General features: G+C 41.1%; 1 protein-coding gene across 1 annotated transcript in view; it reads left to right on the top strand.

Annotated features, from left to right (window-relative positions):
• Positions 1-17,838, top strand: part of GRHL2 (grainyhead like transcription factor 2) — a 67,789-nt gene extending 49,951 nt beyond the window's left edge. The window contains exons 10-16 of the mRNA XM_074897622.1: positions 139-226; positions 314-453; positions 2,671-2,702; positions 4,151-4,245; positions 9,838-9,923; positions 15,902-15,966; positions 17,189-17,838. Of these exons, the coding sequence (XP_074753723.1) occupies positions 139-226; positions 314-453; positions 2,671-2,702; positions 4,151-4,245; positions 9,838-9,923; positions 15,902-15,966; positions 17,189-17,303 (621 nt within the window). The 3' untranslated portion in view covers positions 17,304-17,838. The remainder of the gene's footprint in view (positions 1-138; positions 227-313; positions 454-2,670; positions 2,703-4,150; positions 4,246-9,837; positions 9,924-15,901; positions 15,967-17,188) is intronic.
• The last annotated feature ends 1,584 nt before the right edge of the window (positions 17,839-19,422 follow it).

Below are 19,422 nucleotides of genomic sequence, written 5' to 3'. Positions count from 1 at the left end.
TTTAGCTGTAGTGGGATAACCAGCCTCTGTTTCAGCGTTTCTGGTGTGTCCGTCACTGCAGTTCCAGGCATTGCAGGGTATGATGCTGACAGTGGTTCCTCTTTGGATAATATTTGTGGCTTGTCTTTTTTGCATCAGGGAGCAGAAAGGAAAATCCGAGATGAAGAGAGGAAGCAGAACAGGAAGAAAGGCAAAGGCCAGGCATCCCAAGCCTCGTGTAATAATTGTGAGTAAGGTGGGCCTTTCTGGTTTGGTACAAAGTCATGCTTAACATGCCTCCTTTCATAACCATGTTGTTTTGTGATCCTCCTAGCAGCTGAAGGGAAGCTGAGTGCACTCCCTTTGCAAAAAAAGAGCGATATCACCTTCTTTAAAACAATGGCTGACCTGGATTCGCAGCCAGTTCTCTTCATCCCGGATGTCCACTTTGGAAACCTACAAAGAACTGGACAGGTAGGAAATGTTAATAAGATGAACCAGGGCCCGCCTACTATCTGGCCACATGCACTCCGAAGCAGGTTTTAGGAAGACAGAGCTCTGTTCCTGGGGGCTGTTGGTTTCAGCTCTTGTTTTGGTAAATGCAGCTCTTGGTGAGTCGGTTAAAAAAAGACCTTGAGGCAAGTGCCTTTCCAAGTTCTGGGTGTAAAAAAAGGAGTTTATACTTCATTAACAACTGGCTAGTTTGTGTTTGTTACAGTTTTGCCATTCTTTTGCTAGAAAGAATGAATGGAACAAATCGTCAAGAATTTTGAAATAGAAGGTTGATTTGTGACTGAGAGAAAATCTGGTTTTAAATGTGCTGTTGGGCTTGATGAAATGAAGTGCCACCTTGTGGTAGCAGAGATCCCACTCCCTGTGACAAATGAAAACAAAGACTAAGCCTCTTACATGTATAAGGAGGTCAAGATTAGGCTCACTAAAAACCACTGCCCATTTTCTGTCGGCATCACCTAGAGATCTGGCAATTCCCTGGAAGAAAATATTTTCAGTCTACAAAGTAAAAACCTATCATGCTAATGTTAGTATTCAATATTGACTTAGTGCAGAAGTCATGGAGTCATTATCACCGATAAGTGTGAAGAAGTCTGACTTGACTCTTCTAAGGCCTACTTTATTGCTTGCTGGGAAATTGCAAACCTGAACTGGGGGGCCAGCTCTAACATTCTTTTGAATATGAGCCTGTTATTTATTAACATCTCAGGGAGTAGAATGAGACCTTTATGCGTGTGTTTATAAAGACAAATAGTAGATGAGGAAATTTTACATGCCTTTTGCTGAAAAATATTAAAATAACGAAGATTAAATGACACTGAGTGTTGGAATTGTCATTTATTTTAAAGCAGTGAGAAATGTGGTAGAGCAAAGCACAAAGAGCGCAGACATTGCAATCACAGTTGTCACTGTTTTACTCTCCAAAATTGGAAAGACGCCCACTCACATATCAGTGCTGGGTACCTTCTGTCCTCGTGGCTTTCAAACCAGAATGTGGATTTGTCTCAAAACAGGAGAAGGTGGAAGCATTCCTTAGTATATGTAACCATGTAAATAATTTTCTAAAATAACTGGAAGATATCCCAGTTTGCTAGCTCTTAGGCAATGTTCAGCCCTGTCTTTTACTGCTGTATAGGTTCAGTATCGACATTCTTGCTATCCTGAACTTTTCAGTTGTTTTGTGTACTACTTAATATAAGAATACTTTATTATGACAATAATTTATTATTTATGAATGTTTTACTATGAAAGCGTAACCACTTTCAGGTCCTCATTATAGAATGAGTTACAGCCCTCAGCTTCACACACACCGCCCCCCTCCCGAGCTGTTTTCACTGTACAGGTTCAGAAGTGAAGGCTCCCCTTGAGAGCCGAGCTGCTCTGAGTCTTGCCAGCACAAATGCTGGAAACGTGCCCGAGATGCCTTGCTTTGCTCCCACAGAACGCAGGGCTTCAGTGCCCTGCCTTCACCCCACGCTTGCACAGTAACTCAGCAGCTGGAACGCTGGTACACTTGTTGGTGCAGACCTGTGGTGCAGGCACATTGTGAGGAGTTCGTCTGACTGTTCTGTAAAGCCTTTAACAATATACTGAGACTGTGATTTTATACCTCCCCTGCTAACGTTAGTTGCATTTGCTGCTGTTGTAAATTTGGTTCCAATGACTGTGAGCTATACTGATTTACAAAACAATGGTCTGGACTTGAGCTTCTTCTCACAGCCTGTGCAAAAGAGTTTGGTTGTACCATTAGCATTTGTATTTCCATTGGTCACTAGTTTAATGTTGATCTTTATAATTAAATTTTCAGACAGTATTAAATATATACAAAAGCTTGTGAGTGTTGTGGCTTAAATTGTATTAGGGGTAATTTACGCGAGTACTGATCTGATTTACAGGATTGTAAAATAATTGGGAAAATGATATAAACCAGGAAAGAGGGCAATGTCTGCCAAAATGCTTTGGTATACTTGTACTAGATGATATTCAACAGCAGTTTTTCTAAGCCACACTTTTTCTAGATCACAATTAGAACTAGAGGTGTTTGTGTTTAATGGAAGGAAAAGCATTTTTAACAAATGAAAAACTGCAAACCACGTTGTCTTTTCTCTCTTTTGAAGTTATTCTGTTAAGCAGGTGTCTGAGTTTTGGGAATAATTGGGGTTTTTTCCACCCTTCTAGGTTTACTACAATACAGATGATGAGAGAGAAGGGTAAGCCATTTATTGTTTCGCAAGCTTTGCAATTAACAGTTCAAACTCATAGAAAGCAGGCACAAAACACAAAATCAGATAAAACTGATTCCCTTTCTCCCCCTTCCCTCATGTTCTCTCATCGCTAACAGTAGGTGAATAATATGTAGAACTCAGAGGGAGGTTTATTTAATAGTAACTTCCTTATCCTTTATGTGAACTGGCTGCTTTTTATATCTATTTTTTATTACATTTCCAAGTAAACCAGTTTAAAGATCCGTAAGTTTCAATACAGGGACACAACAATATATTTGATAAGAGTGCCTATTTTATATATAAGGATTCTCAAATAATTTGAAACCTAGGAATTTTTTATTGAAGCACTGAAGTTCACTGCATTCCTGAAAGCTGTTCAGCAGTGCACATGTGTGTATGTGGCAAATACAAGAACTGCAGAGAGAATACCAGAAGAGAAAGGCAGAAAGAGAATGGGAGATCTGGGAAGGGGGAAGGTTGAAAACGGGACCACCCCCTATATGGCTTTGGAGCGACTGGAATAATTGCAGAAAGTCCCTAAAAGAGTTAGAGATGTCATGAAATAAGGGCTTTAATATGCATGGCTGAAGTTCAGCCAGTATTAACTGTAATGTGTGCAAGCCCCATACTTTCATAAATTGCTTGAATCCCAAGTTAATGCCCTCAAATCTGACAGTTTGGAGAAAGACAAGTGCACTCACAGAAGCCTGCAAAAAATGGCCTGTGGTAGGGAGTGGCCGGGCATTTGCAGCTAACATTGATTTGAAAACATGAGGCCCTTTTTGTTTTTTTCATGAAGCTAATATTCATAAGGCTCACGATGGAATTCAAGAAACAAAGGGGTTTATTGCGCCAAGCACATTGGCTTCAGTTCTCTCCTCCAAGACTAAAAGGAGACACGGAGTCCTGCCAGAGCTATGCCAAGGGGAGGGGGCGGCCATAGTGCCTTCGGTCCTCAGTGGAGCGTGTCACAGCTTCAGGCTGAATCTGGCCCAGCATCTTATTTCTTTTGAACTTGTTGGCTTGTATGGCTTCGGATTTTAGAAATATTGCTGGTGTTTCCTCAAGGCTGTCTCCTTGACCCCAAAGAGGATGTGAATTAATGTGTAAATGTGGGTTCAGCTCCTTACTTAGCTCTTTCTTCCTCCCCACCGCTCTTCCCTCAATATTTAAAAAGTTAAGTGCCTTTGGGGTTTTCAAAATAATATGTAATATTGGAGCATATTTTCCTGTCAGTGTGGGCAATTTGAGAGGCCTGAAGAGTTCAGATAAGCATCAGAACCTAAACCCTTGCAGTTTCTGGTCTGGTGCTACTTGAGTAGCTAGTGGGGTTTTTGCCAGAGTGCAAAGTGAGTCATGACTGCTGCTGTTGTCTCCTTTCCTCTTGGGAGCACAGTTTTACTGTGTCATGGTCCCTGTTGTGTGTTTTCTAGTAGCAGTGTCCTGGTCAAAAGGATGTTCCGGCCTGTGGAGGAGGAGTTCGGTCCATCCCCTTTGAAACAAATGAAAGAAGAAGGCCTGAAAAGAGGTAACAGTCAATTCTTAGCAGTTAAAAATAAACGCTGTGGGTCTCGTGCCCTCAAGCTGGGAAGGGCAGGTGTGGCTCTAAGTCAGCTATTTGATGCTAGTGAAAATATGGGGTAGATGGAAGAAGAGATCTTTACACCTGCCAGTGTACAAGGAGGCATTTTAACAAATGCCAGTAATGACTTAAAAGCAGTAGAGAAAAAAGGACTGTGCTATCTCATGAAGGGATCAGGACACAAGTGTACATAAAACATAAAAAAGCTGGAAAGTTTCTTGATCCTTGGCCAAGCTCCATAGTTCATAAATGTTCCAGTAGCAAATCTGTGGTTGTCCTATTTTTAACTTTTGCTCATCTTTTCTGTTCTGGCTGAGATCACAAGCAAATATGCAAGATGCACTGGGTCAAATACAGAGACCTTACACAGGCAAGGTCCTGCTGACTGCAGACTTAGAGTAGCCTGTATAAAATCTCAGAAATGTCCTACCCAATTAGGCGTATAAGATACGGAGAGACATCTTCCAGCAGACTTAACTGAATTGTTAAAGAGTTTGAAACTGTTTTTACTGCCCTGAGTGTATATTATTATAGTTGCATTTCATATGCTATACCAGTTGAACTCCTGTTTTACAGTCTGGTACAGTGAAGCTTGAGTAACATTGAAGCAATGGTTTGGGTAGAGCTGTTAAACTTTCCACTGAAGGCAAAGATGATGGTTTTATCCACAAAATCTGCTTTGTGTACAGTCACTTCCAGTGCAGTGCTATAAGTGATAACTTCCTACACTGCCACAGTTAGACACCCTGAAGAACATCTGCCATTCCTTCAGTCTCATAAATTCTGTTGTTTAAGTTCATTGGAGACTCCAGGGGTTTGATTGACTTACATAACTCTAACTTGCAAATGATTTGAGGTTCACCCACCAGTTTGTGAGACAACAAAGCAACAAGGTACAGAAGTGAGCTCAATTGTTCCTAGTTGCACCATTTGTAAATCATTTGAGCTTTATAGAAACAACTTCCCATGAGCCTGCATTTGCAAAGTTTCTGTGTTAGTTAGGGTGGTGTGCTTGAACTAGGGAAAGCATAAAAGATTACAGGATGGAGACTGGTATCTTCCTGTAATAAATGTGAACATATTCTTTTTTAATTAAATCTTCAGTTAATTATGCGAGGTCAGCACTGACCACAGACTTGCATCTGGTTGACTCAGGGCCTCGACCAAATTCACATTATCAGGGCTCCTTCAGGCAGAAGGGGACAGCCACAAGGGCTACATAAAGAACTACAATTTCCTGCAATTTCACCTGGGTTTCCCAGCTGGAAGCCTGGAGACTTGCCTGCAAGGAGGTATTGGTTTGCTTTGATTATTCCTGTCCTTTGCTGTGGTAAGTTGTTCTAATATTGTCCAGGACTTGCAGCCATTTCAAGGGGAGGTTTTGAAAGAAAAAAATGTTTTTCAACTGATGGCGAAATTGTGTTAAATAATTAAATCCAGGAGAGGCACAGAACCAGAGAAACTGGAGGATGCTCTCTTCACATCCCCTTCCTGTTCAGTGTTTCTCGCAGCTTGGACTATGCTGGCTGGAGGCCAAGCCCCTTCCAGTGTGGCCTTTGCTCTGGTGAACTTCCTGCCGCCGGGAACCTTGCATCTGGGATTGTGTTGATGGAGTGCAGCTCAGCTGAATCTGCCCATTTGACAATACTGTCTTTGCCACAGGATTCACTGGGTATTAAAATGTTCTGCTGTTTTTTCTCAAGCTTAGCCATACTAGAAGCTTTTTTTCCTCCCAGATTTATTTGGTACAGCAGAACCAATAACTCCTAGAGAGCAGGTATAGATGAGCCACTGGTGTAATGTTTGAGAGAGAGCAGGTCTGATACGTTAAAATATGCATTAAAAGCAATGTAATCCCAAGGTGGCTCATTGTCAGTGGAGGTAAGTAGCGTCCAGTGAGGGGTTCGAGCCCAGTTGAAGAACTGAAGTGACAGTGTGTGACCTCACCTCTGCATGACGGACCTAATCGTAATACTGTCCAGTGGAAGCAAAAGTGTAAGGGGCAGCCTTCAAGGGAACAGGTCTGAAGGGAGTTGCAAACCATCAGTAAAACAAGGTTTATATTCTCACACAGGTAGCTGTGTCTTTGTGAATTATTCTTCTATCTCCTTGACCTCTAAGGGAGGTACAAGTGCCCAACACAGAAATGTAGATTGTTAATCTGTACCAAGTGTGCAGTGTAGCGAGTTACTTGGCCAGACTTCTGGCCTTTTCCTGTTTTGAGTTCTCAGTAAGAGCTTTCAAATCACTTTCCCTTTCAGATTTCATAGAGAGTTTCCCATTAATTATAAATTCAGCAGCTGTATTACAGATCAGGGAGATTTCCAGTCCTGTAGTTCTCAGCTTGAAGAAAATTATATTTTTGTCTAGCTTTTGTCTTTCAGGAAAATCATGTTAAACTACTGTGCAGCATTTTGAATTCATATCAGTCAGGGTTTTGTGAACCATCCCTGTGGAGGACAGCATTCACTCTGTCACCTAGGGAATTTGTGCCTGGGCAATTAGTGAAAACTTCAGATGTGGGAAAGGAAAGCCAGGTCACAGCTGCCAGCCTTACTTTCCTTGGCTAAAATGTGCCACATCTCCATTCAGAGACGACTTTGCAAAGACTGTAGTCATTGCTTACAGGGTGTCAATCAGAGCATCGGTACTGCCTGGGCTCAGACCTTTGTAGTGGCCCAAGTCTTACTGTCCCATCATGTCTTTAGTTTCATTTTTGCCGTATGTTTCTTGCTTGTTTGCTACCTTAGCAGATTTGCCAATGAAGAGCCAAGCTGTTAGCACTTTTAGAAGAGGTATCTGACATTGTCCTGCATTCACACTTAGATCTTCAGTTCAGTGGCCTGACTTCCAAAAACCTCCCAGGTGCAACAACTTCCCTTGCCTTCAGCAAAGGCTGGTTGCCACTCTGCAATTTTGTGAATCAGGGCTATTTCTTAAGTAACTAAAGATAAATTTATCACCCCCATCTTTTGCAGTTCTTTTTAACATCTAAAAATCATTAGGGACTACAGTGTGTTTCCGTGCTGGTAAGAAGGTTAAGAACTGAGGCCAGGTAGTGTAGAGGTCAGATAAATTTAATTTTAAGTCAAAAATAGCTCATTGCCTTGTACAAGATTCCTCCCCACCCCAGTGTAGCAATCTGTACTATTAAAGTGAGCCCATCTAGATGCCATGAACTGTAGGATCAGAGGCTGTAAGTATGAGATGTGTCACATCATCACAGTCATGGCTTGGCATTCGGTGGCAATGTTGCTGAGCCCAGTGGAGCCTTTGCAGCTCCTTTCCCCCTGCCCTGGCTATGTCTCTTGCTGCGGGTCAGCTGGCCTTCTCTCCGCGGTTGTGCCAGCACAGAGGCTTGTGGGGCTGCATTTTACACTGAAGCAGGGACCTGATCTGTCTGAAGAACAACTCAGGAAAAAGGGTTGTTTTTCACTGACATCTGCTGTTTGAGAGAGTCCTTCATCCAGGAAAATTCACTGAGAAAGGCCAGAGCAACAGAGCATAAGGGCAGGGACAAGAGAGTGGCTTCTTAAGGCATCACTGTTGCCAGAAGTAATTTATAGAAAAGTGCCCTGTGAATCAAAGCCAGGATTTTCACACCTGTCATGGGGAAAAAAAACCCCGAACAACCACCCTCCATATGTTTACTAATCCTGGCTCTCTGTGTGTATAATAGTGATACAAGTTCTCCATTATCCTTATAATGGATCCTTCATTCAGCATAATGTTGCCTGACATGTCAAGCACAACAGAGAGATTTAAAGCTCAGCACTTGGATTGTATAATGTTCCCAACTTTAACCTTGGACTGAGTGATTTTTCCTCCTTTCAGATATGTTTGTAATTATTAAGGCTGGCAGAGGTCCAGATGTTTAGCCAGGAGTTAGAGGACAGCCCCTCTAATCACAAGAAAAGAATCATTGAATTAATAAAAGTGTTTAGTACAGGTAAAATTAGCACTTAGTGCTCATGCAAGTAAACATATCAAACCCAATAAATTTCTTTTGTTCTGTTATATTCTCTCTCTTTGGATATTTTTTTTTGTTCTCTTGTATTCTGACAGTTATTTAGATTGTGACCCAAGTTATCTCAGCTTCTAAGTCCTTTGAAAGGACACTTTCAGGGAGGTCCTAAAGAATTACAGAACAGAGGTGAAAAGGATGTGGCTCTATGCATCTGTGGTAGCAGTTTTATGGCTCATACTTCTGAATTAAAAATGCAAAAAATCACCACTGTCCTGCACGTCTGCTTTGTAGACCAAGACAGGGGACTAATCTGCCCATGTTTTAAATCTTTTTTTCAATCGGTTCAGAACCTGGGCAAAGAAGCTATAATTCTCTGCAAATGGGCCTGAGTCTACCTTTGCTATAGTCTTGACCTGAGAATTAGCTTGCGAACGATTGATTCTGAATGAAAAATACCATCATCTCTGTTGGTTCATCTGCAAGTCATCTGTTGAATTACCTGGTGAAGATATCTTCTGGATTGCAAGAATTAGCAGTTTCAAAAGATATATATTTCTGTCTACAAAAAATAAAACCCAGATTATTACCAGTGTTTGTCAGACAGACATAAAATACCTAACAGTGCATGTGTATTTGCACCTGTCATGCAGCACTGCTATTTGAAAAGGCAGTCTATTTAGGGAACAAAATAAATTGTGGAACATCTTATTTAACCTGCTGCTTTATCAGTCATGTGAGATTATGCCTAAAACACTTCTCTAGTGTTTATGTTTATTCACTTTGTAGCTGTCCGCTTTGCTTTTGCCATGTAAGAGCAAGTTTCCTCCTTTTACCGGTACAAGTCAGAGAGGAGGACAAGAGCTAGAGAGGGCAGGGCTCTCTGCCTGTGAACCACTAAGACCTGGCAGGACGTCTGAAGAAAGAAGAGGAGATTGAGAAGTACAAATGACATTTGGGTACCTGTGCAGGGGTGGGCACACAGGTAAATTCCTGCCAGCTGTGCTTTTGAATATCTTCTCTGTAAAGTCTCAAACGACTTTGGACTCGTTCTTTCCAGACTGGCCAGGCCCATTTGCAGTTATCCATGTAGTAATGTCAGAGAGAACAATTTTCCTTTTCGATGATTTTGCTCTCAGAGTCTCAGCTAAAGGCAAGCCACACCTGGCTTTTCTGAATTTCCCACCCTTTTGGATGAAGCCTGGAGAGGTGCAAGCCAAGACACAGGTTTAGGAAGACTTCATTTGTGTGTTTTGTCCTGTGACTCAGGGACATGACCCCAGTGCTTTTTAGCTTCTCTTATTTCAGTAAGTGGAGGTTTAAATTCTTGAAGATATAGATTCCTCATGTTAAATTAAATTTGCTCAATTTTCTTTTCATGTTTTCAAAACAACTATGATGTGTCTTCCATGTTTAGATCACTGCTGATATGAGTACACTTTTTAAGTGTAAACCATCTTAAGCACTTAATTTTATCTGTCAGGGATTAATATTTGTTTTTCTACTCGGTGTGGGGTGTTTCATCTGTTCAATTGACTGAACCTGCTCCAAGTTTGACTTTTTTTCTGTTTCAGTGCTTTTGTATGTAAGGAAGGAGACGGATGAGGTGTTTGATGCTTTGATGCTGAAATCACCCACAGTAAAGGGGCTAATGGAAGCTGTAAGTATCCAGTGTCCTCACAGTGTTTACCTTTCTTGGCAAGAAAATATTGAGGCTTTCAATATATCATTGAGATACAATATAAAGATGAAGTTATTCTCAAATACATTCAAAGCATTTCACAAAGGCTTTCTGGAGCATGCCTCTGAAATGCTGCATGTTCCAAATTCAGTGCTGTCAGTAGTTTAATTGCTGGAATTAAATAGTATCACAAATCTGATTTATTGGAGACCTGAGCCTTGAGGAATGGTGATAATTAACAAGTATCGGGAAAGTAGGGAGGTACAGGCTCCATTTTCTGAAATGCTTCTTTCTGACCAGATGATTCAGAGCCTGTTGAATCTTCTGTAATGTCTACTGGTATGTTCACAGCTATCTTTTAAAGAAGAGGCACAAGGATGCACTGTTTCCATGTGAATTTCATATGGCTTTTTTTTTGCAATTGCTGTTCCAGCGTATGAGGCAGTTGCTGAACCAGCACAGACTAGTCATTCCTATGTCCTGTCTCAAATTCCTTCTCTAGCCTTCGCTCCCAGAGTGACCTGCCTACCACACTGTCTCTTTGCTGCTTCTTTGACTGGAGTTTTTGCTTGTTAACTGTGATCATGAGTGGCTATTTCCACATTTCATCCTGTTTATATGAGCTGATGGCTAGTAGATACATGAAATTTGGTGAGTGAAAAGTTAAGAAGCAACCACATGTCTCAGTGCTTTGGTGGGGAGTAATGTGAGATTGATGTGTGGGATGCTGGTTTGATTTCCAGCCTTGGCTACATGTAGGAGAGAAGGTGGAAATGGATGAAAGTGTCCCTAGAGAGCTCAGCCAAGTACTAGAAATGTGTATATTCATACTCTCATAAAACTGCTACAGTGTTTTGTTGCATGTACTGGACACTTCAGATGCAGTGAAGATTATTTGGTCAATATTTGGCCAGTAGCAGAAGGCAAAAAAAGATTTGTTAATAAAGTTGTTTAAAGTACCTATTCAGCTCCATGTATCTCTGAGGAGAGTCAAACTGCATTCTAAGGATGTTCTAACTGTGCTTTCGCTGATACTATTTGTTAGCTGTGACTGCAGCTCAGTTAGACTGAACACACATATATAATAAACCCCAGGCTTTGCTTGAAGAGGCTGCAGTCAGATTCATGATAAGCTGTAACACGATTTCATCTTGTCTTTATATGGAAGTTAAAAGTATGTTATAATCCTTCTATAACCATTCAAGCCAACATGAATATTTAATCTCCAGTAGTCTGTGCCTCCCCATGTCTGTTCTCCAACCACTGTGTAACATAAAAACAAAGCTGGTGCAGAAGCAGGAAAGGTTTCTGCATACCTCTGTCAGCACAGCTGCTGACTCAGTGGCATGTTTTCAGCACCGGAGAAATCTGATCTGTTGTAAAATGTCCCAGTTCACTGGAAGGAACACATTCAGAAAATTTTCATTCTCTTTGGTAGGACATTGTGGATAAGTCAATGCCAAAAAAGCTGTCAAGCTGCATATTCTTAAGTATTCTCTCAACAGTTGTTTAAGTAAATCATGTAATTTTGTAATTAATACACACCCTAAATACTCAGTTCTGAAGTCAGTACTAAGAAAGTAAAAACTGAGTCTCTGAATATTATAGTCCCAGGTCTGAAAGACAGCACCAGTGATCCTGAATAATACCCTCCTTCTCTGTTTATGGATTTTAGGGGGTTTTGTTTGTTTGTTTAATCACTCTTCCTGGTCTGCAGCTTTCACATCATTTTCCATGATTAATGATATTGTTTTCTCGAATACTGTTTATTTTATTTTCTCATATACCCCCATTTCAAGAGAACAATTAGATTCCTTCTCAGATTTCTTTCTTCTGGCAAATATCTAGATGTTTGAGGTTTCAGAGATACAATGCATCTCAGAAAGTGGTGCAGAAATTTGGTTTTTAAGATATTTGCATCCTACACTTGATCAACAGAAAACAGTGAAACAGTTGCCCATCACAAAACATCACACATATGTGGTGACTGACCAGTTCTAAATCCTGCTCTCATCTTGATCCAAAGTGAGGTTAACTCTGTGGATCTCAGTAGGTACCCCAGTCTTACATTGTGCAGAATCACGTATTTATTCAAATTACAGAACTGGGAAACTTAAGCATCTCCCAAAATCTTTCTGAAATTAAAAGCTAACAGCTAAGCTCAATAGAGCTTGCTTAGACCAGAGTTTATTAGATACCTCTCTATGTATGTGTCCTTCCAGCCAATGCAGGGCAACAGACTGGACTATTTCGTAAAAATAAGTTGGCAAAGATGTTTTCCTACGTGCCTCGACCAGCCCAGATGTTGCCCTTTCTGTCTTCCTGACTCCAGCAGAGAAAGCATTTCTGTTGGCTTGTGCAGACAGATATGTGCTATAACCAAACTTGCCGTGCCAGGGGACTGCAGCCCAGAGGGACATCCAGACTATTTCAGTGTCACTCTGAAAGCTGTCCCACTGCTTCAGGCATCCTAAGGGAAGGAAGGAATTCTCTGCTCAGAATATTGACAAATGGACAATGGAGGTGACAAAAGGAAAATATTCCTCCAAATAAAGGTACTTTTTTGAAATTTATTGTAGCCTGCTTTGGGTCAGGTGAGAAATCCTGTTGTTTTATGTGGTAGTTGGTAGTAGTGGTGTTCCCCCTGATTTGGCAACAAACGTGTTTCAAAAGAGAGTGTTAAAGTGAGATGCCCTAGTGGATGCTAGGTCTCTGTTTTCTCAGATTCTTCATCAGGAATTAGCACATTTGCACTGGAGACTTGTTTTCTGAGCCTGTGACGGGGAGGCCCTCCCATATCCCCACTTTGAGCCTTGCTTCCAGAGCTTGCCGTTTGGTATAATTGGTTGAATCCACAAGGGTTCCTGAGAAATGTGCTTATTCAGTCAGCTGGAAGTCTTTTGCAAAGCTTACTAATCCCTGCATGTTATATGAATCCTACACCTGTCACAGGCATTGTGACAGGCAAGGCTTTCTCAGCCCTACCTCTCATAGCTTATGTAGGAAGTGGTATCCCAGAGTCCCAAACCACTTTGAGCAACATTTGGAATGCGTGAGTGTTAGGTATCCCAAATATCCTAGGGAAGTTTTATGTTGGAATGTGCAGAATGCTGTATATTAGCTGCTATTAAACCTCCTTGGCACAGGAATGTTTCTTCTTGCTTGCTTATTTGTGTGGAGTCAGTGAAAAGTGTCTTCAAGTACCGATCTTTACAATATCAGTAGGCTTCAGAGTGAATAGACCAGAGAGGAAGATAGATTGTTTCCTTGTGTTTATACAGTTGTGATGTTTTCTACAGTTTCAGGTTGCAGTTTTTCTCTGGTGTCTGTTATGAAGGATTTTTTCAACAATCTGATGAAATGGAGCCATTTTTATTCTTGCTTTACATAAAAGCTTAAATTTAGGGGTAAAACAAAACCACAGATGCAGAAGTTCAGTGCCAGATTGCTTATCTGATGCCATTCTATTGATGGTAAAAAAAGCTAGAGAGTAAGAAATAATAAAAGGAGAACATGAAAGTTTCTCTGACAACTTCTCTAAGACCATCAATATTTGCCCTCACAGGTGGCACCTGGCTACCCCAGAGGAGTCACCAGCCTCAGGTCAGGCAGCTGCCACTCTGTGGGCAGCACAGGTTGAGGCATCAAAGGAAGGGAGATGTGGAAAAATGGTGCTAGACACGGGTAGAGTGTGAGTGAGGGGCAGTGTGTGGGTACCTACTCAAGTGTTTCTGTCCAGAAATAGGTGATTCCTTCTACTGGGGAACCTGCCTGTGGATGGGTTATGACATCCCACACAGGGACATGGCAAATCACCCTTGTTCTGCCCTGTTTGGAGCAAAGACTTGAACTTGTTCCAGATAAGCTAAGTATGTTATGGAACTTCTTTGTAGGGTGCATTTCCACCCCGTGTATGTGGCTACAAAGCTTTTCCATAGGCTACACAGCCTTTTTCATAGGCTACGTAGAGCTCAGAGTGAAAAAGATTGGTTTTGTAGTCCGATAGTGAGGATGCTTGTGCAAGATACAAGTGGGGTGAAGCCACTCTTCTCAAAAATGTACAAAGTGGACCGCTCCCCACAGCAGAATGTGACTGTACAGCATATGAGCTTGCACAGCCTTGACGCTGAATTAGGCCTCTCCCAAGGCAGGCAAGAACATGGAACCAGGACTACCGTCAGTATCTCCAGCACCATATCCAAAAGGGCAGTGAAACATGCTGGTGCGAGTATGAAGAATCAAATACAATCCAGAAGTTAATTTGTATTTTGTTCTCCGCTAGGTGCAAAACATAGGGAGTGGATGGGTCGGATGTACATTATCAGTTAGTCCTTATTTACATCCTCCTCTTTCTGTTAGGCACAGATGTACGCGGTGGTCAGAGGAAACTGTTTGCAGTATAAAAGAAGCTTTATTGGTTCTTCAAAATCTTGGAGTTATGCTATACTTTTTAAGTACAAAATTGTATCTTAGGTAAGATGACAATTATACAAATATAGGTGATGTAGGCAAGTACAGACTAATTAATTCTCTCTTAGAGAATCCTGATTCTGGATGGGAGCCATGCGTGAGGTTCAGCCTGTGGCTGTTTGAATCTATCCTTGGTTGCTTAGTTTATTCATTGCTTTCTTTCCATTTTCTATTTCATGATAATTGATTTAATTTACTTCTCTAAAATATCGCTTTTTCTCAACAAAAGTCTGAATGCAAACACAAAGAAAGGATTTTACAGTGACTGATGCTTGAAAGTCTTTAAATGGATTATTAATTGTGCATTTCAGTTCTCTAATGCAGAAGATAAATAGTCAGCTATTTAGCTGCAACTTCATTTCACCTGGGAAGAGCCAGAAGCTTACTTTGGTTGGCAGTAGAATAGCACAGAACATTAATCACTGACAAAGAGTAATTCTTCCATAATTATTTTGCCATTTGGGACAATCCTCTTCTAAAGTCTGAGCTGTGAGACCTGTTCCCTCAAAGAAGAGTCATAATTTGGAAAGGAAACTTGGCTCAGATGGAGGGCTTAGGGTCACAGGCTCACTGCAGAATGGACAACCAAAAAAGTTACTAATACACTTCTGAAAAGCAATGCCAAAGCATCCCAGTGAAGTGCTTGTTAGTGTTAGTAATTGGTCAGCTAAGTAGTTCTTCCTTTAAAAGTTTTCCTATATTTTCTTCTTTATCATTTGAGTAGCTGGCAAGAGGTTTATTTTAGAAGTCCTTTACCTTGTTAACATGCTTCTTGGTGGCATCTCATCTTGTTATCTGTACACTCAGATGATGTATTGTGAGACAATGTATTGTGTTCTCATTTTGTTATTCTAGTAACTAGATTGAGTCACCTCTCCAGCAATACAGAAGCTTCCTAATCCTGTGTGTAGCATGTTTGTAGCCCTCCCACAATAAAAGGTAACTTGAAGATGCTTTTCGGACAAAAGAATACCGTGAAGGTTCCTGTTAACAAAGCTTGAAATTGAGAAATGGAAATGTGCACATTTTTATTCTTGATCCATCAGTCCATCAGCTCCTGTTGTGTTCCTGTTCATCTGCTTTCTGCCTGGTGGAAGAAGCCTTTGCTTCCATGAGCCCAGAAAATCAGAAAGGCAGCTGATCAGATTGAAATTCCCTGGTCAGATCTGAAGCTGGGAAGAGTGTTGATTCCTTGAGTAGAATAGGAGATGCTGAGGCAGTTTTGATGACTCACACCCTATGAAAACTATAGTCTCCAAATTTCTGCGTGGAAGCAATTGTGGGTTTTTGATCAAGATGTTCAGGATTATATTCCTGACAAAATCATCCTTAAATGAAACTGTGGCATGGCTGCGAGTGACTTTTCTGTATAGCTATCCTGTCAAAGTTTGCAGAGAGTGTTTTAATGCCTTATGTAAAGCGAGAGGTGGTAATTTAATATTTCTCATTAGTCTTTAATGAAATTTCTTTTATTATTATGATTTCAGATCTCTGAGAAATATGGGCTGCCAGTTGAAAAGATTGCAAAACTTTATAAGAAGAGCAAAAAGGGGTAAGTAAACAGACTAACTAGGGGCTATTGCAGGATCCTTTAGAAGTACTCAGAGATCCCAACTATGCTTTGGGTCCTCATGATGGGCAGTATAAACACTTTTAGGAGACATGCCCATACGCTTGAAATCTTGATGTCTATGGAGACAGCAAGGTGTGACAGAGGAGGAGACATGAATCTCCAGTCTGTGTATGACCAGTATTCATAGGCTTACTGTGAAGAAACAGAGTAGAAAATATGTTTGGATAAAGTCTGTTTTGTAGACTATATGCTTAATAACATTATGGAGCACTGGTATGAGAGAGGTGCAGCTTTTGCTGTGAATGTGGTGCGGAGTTTCCCTGCAGTGTTAGGAAGATGTAGGCCACTGTCCAAATCTGAAAGGCAGGCAGGCAATGCTGCAGGGTTTTCAGCTAAGTAAATTTAGACATGAGCATCACAGCTGTGATTTTAGAATAGCTACGCTACTACTCCTTACTGGAAATCTGAGTCTAAATCTCTCCACTTTTTTAAAACTTCTAAATAACCACAATATTGTAGTGATATAATTTTAAATCAGTCACTTATTTTCAGCTGTAACTCTAGTTTAGGGCATTGTTTTGTCTGGGGATTTCTTTAGCTTTTGAGAAGACAGGTGAAACTTCTCATGTTTTTCTTTTTTCTAACACTGTTTCCAAGTGATATTTTTATTGGAACAAACACTTTACAGTAAAGGGTGAGGAAAACACTCATATACACTTATAACAGTTGTTGTTAATATTCTCACATCCAGGCTGAGTTCTAGGCCTGTGAACTGTGTGCAAATCACAAATTACACTGCTTCCCTGTGTTAGCGACTCACAGCACAGAGGTGCAGCAGCTCATGCAGTGTGGCTGAGGAGAGTAGCACAGAGGTGTACCTGGGAGAGCCAACACCAGACATAGGAAACACCAGCTGCCTGGGTCTGCCTGGGATCTGGAGTGCACCTCACCCCGTAGGCAGCTTAAGTGGGTTAACATCCCAGCACGGCCATGTCTCTTACCTTAATTACTTTTGCAAGGAGTCTAAAAACTATAAGGGACTATGGGGCAGATCTTGATGATTTCCACTGTTGTCCCTGTACTGGCATGTGCTGGAGACTGTTTTTGCATTGTAGTGAAATGAGAACATGTGGTGGAGTGCATAGCTTTCTCTCTCAGTGTCCTGGTACATAAAAATATTGATTTTTGCCTTTGTCACCAGCATCTTGGTAAACATGGATGACAACATTATTGAGCATTACTCCAATGAGGACACGTTCATCCTGCACATGGAGAGCATGGTCGAAGGCTTCAAGATCACACTGACAGAGATCTAGCCTGAGACAGAGCCTTTTTGTAAGGAACCACAGCATTTCATCCTTCTTGGAAAGTAGAAGATTCCCCGGGAACTTGACAGACATTGATCAGAGACTGTTACAAGACTGCTTTGAAAATACTGTCCATTCTGCATATGTGCACCCACTGCACATAGACTTGGGTTTGTCAAGCACAAGGCCACTCATGTTAACCTGGTCCCTTATTTATTGTTCCCCAGTCTCTAGTGTGCAAGCCGTTACCAGTCCCCAGATTTGTAACCAAATGTGAAATGCATAATTTTAATCCATACTTCCGTGTGGATAAGCTTATTCTAAAGTATGTTAAGGAACCATTCTTGTCTAGTTTCAGAAATCTGGTGTAAATCACTTTACCAGTAGCTCCCTCCGTCATTCCAAAAAAACTGGTGCAGTGCTAAAGATGGGGAAAGTGGCTGACAGAGTTCACTTGCTCAGACCGATCCATATCTCTCTATAGTGTATAGTCTTGCCAAATACCTCTGGTAGTTCTCAGCACGTAGCAATGAGGACTTGTAAGTAAGGCATTCAATTACAAATGTCACTTGTAAGTAAATGGTAAAGAAACCATTTTAACCTTGTATATAATGTTTATAATATGCAATAATATATTTTAACTACTGTATGTGGGCATGTTTACTGCCACTATGTTCTTGTATGTATTGGGTTTAGGGTTTAACAGAATCTTTCCTAGAGGATTAGATTGCTGCAATCTGTTAAGGAGTGTGTACTGAGAAGCTGATAACTGCATCTGCACTCACATGCTTCACCCTTGTCCACCAGTTTTATACTGAAATCTTGGAGCAAACTGTGCTACAGTGTCTAGAGTGCTCTGGCATGATGGGACCCTACTTAAGTTCCCAAGACCCAGCTGTGGATACTTGAGTGTCCCATCCAGCTGTCACCAAATCCAAGAGGCACCCTGTCTATGCTGCCTGGTGTGCGTGGAGGTACAGAAGGGACTTCTGCCTGTCCTGTTGGTGAAGTGAAGGCTCTCAAATTGGGCTTTTCTCAAGCCTGTGGAGGGAAAGGTGCTTTCTGCAGCAGTCTGCTCATTAAAGCATTCCTATAGATTGTAAGAAACAGGACTTCAAACTCTTCTTCTTAAGGGTACTTGCTCTTGTATCTCCATTGAATGATTCTGGTTTGATTCTTAAGACAGTTGGGTGAGGTATAAACCTCGGCTTGATGTAAATATTTTATCGAAACAAACAGTCTTACCAGTAGCCACTGAGTATCCAACAACTGAGGTGTGGAGATAGGTCTCTCTCACAAGGACTGGGTCTGAACCCAAGTTGAACTACAAGGCTGTCCTGTCAAATTCCACCCCTGTCTCATGAATTCTGTGAAGAGAAAAAGTTGCAGGCTAAAATCGTGCCAGGAAAAGGGTTCAAGGCCTGAATGTCCCTAGCATATGCAAACCTAGCACACCTCTCTCTCTCCTTTCCAGCTCCTCTGGCTATCATAGAGAGCTCCTCACTCAGCATACAGTCCTGTGAGTTTCAGCTGCAATCATTTTATTCTCTATGTGGATCCCATGTGACAGAAATGTGGGTCCTTTCCTACATGTAGCCTTTAGAGTTTATTATTTTTCCTTCCAAAATCTTTTTTTTTTTTTTTCATTTAGTCACAGAATCTTTTTTTATTAGGTGGTTAATAGCATAAAGAAACACTGCCTAGTTTAACAGGCCTCATTCTGAAGTGTTTTGAGCTGTGTGGAGCTATTTATATTCAGCCTAAGTACCTGGGATAACTGACCAGTCTGATTTGGTCATGTTTTTGCAGAATTATTCTGCAAGCTCCTGCACACTTTCTTAACTTCATTATCAATAGCATCCCATTAAAAACTGTACTTTAAATAGAAATATTAGGTACCTGTCAAAATATCTGTGGAATCAGAACCCATAAAAGGTTCAGGCTGTTAGTGTCAGGGCTAACATACACATATGTCTGCAAAGCAAAATGTCTGTTCTGTCTTCATCCCTTTTCCTTTGTCATGTGCTCTTCCTCCTTCTGATGCAGAGTTTTGTAGTAGTTCCCTTATCGTTTTATAAATATATACTCCAGCAAAGATGGTCTTGCTGCTCAAGAGCAGACATCCTGT

This window comes from Athene noctua, chromosome 2 (genome assembly GCF_965140245.1).
Source record: "Athene noctua chromosome 2, bAthNoc1.hap1.1, whole genome shotgun sequence".
Taxonomy (NCBI): Eukaryota; Metazoa; Chordata; class Aves; order Strigiformes; family Strigidae; genus Athene; species Athene noctua.
This window is presented reverse-complemented; position numbering and strand designations above follow the sequence as displayed.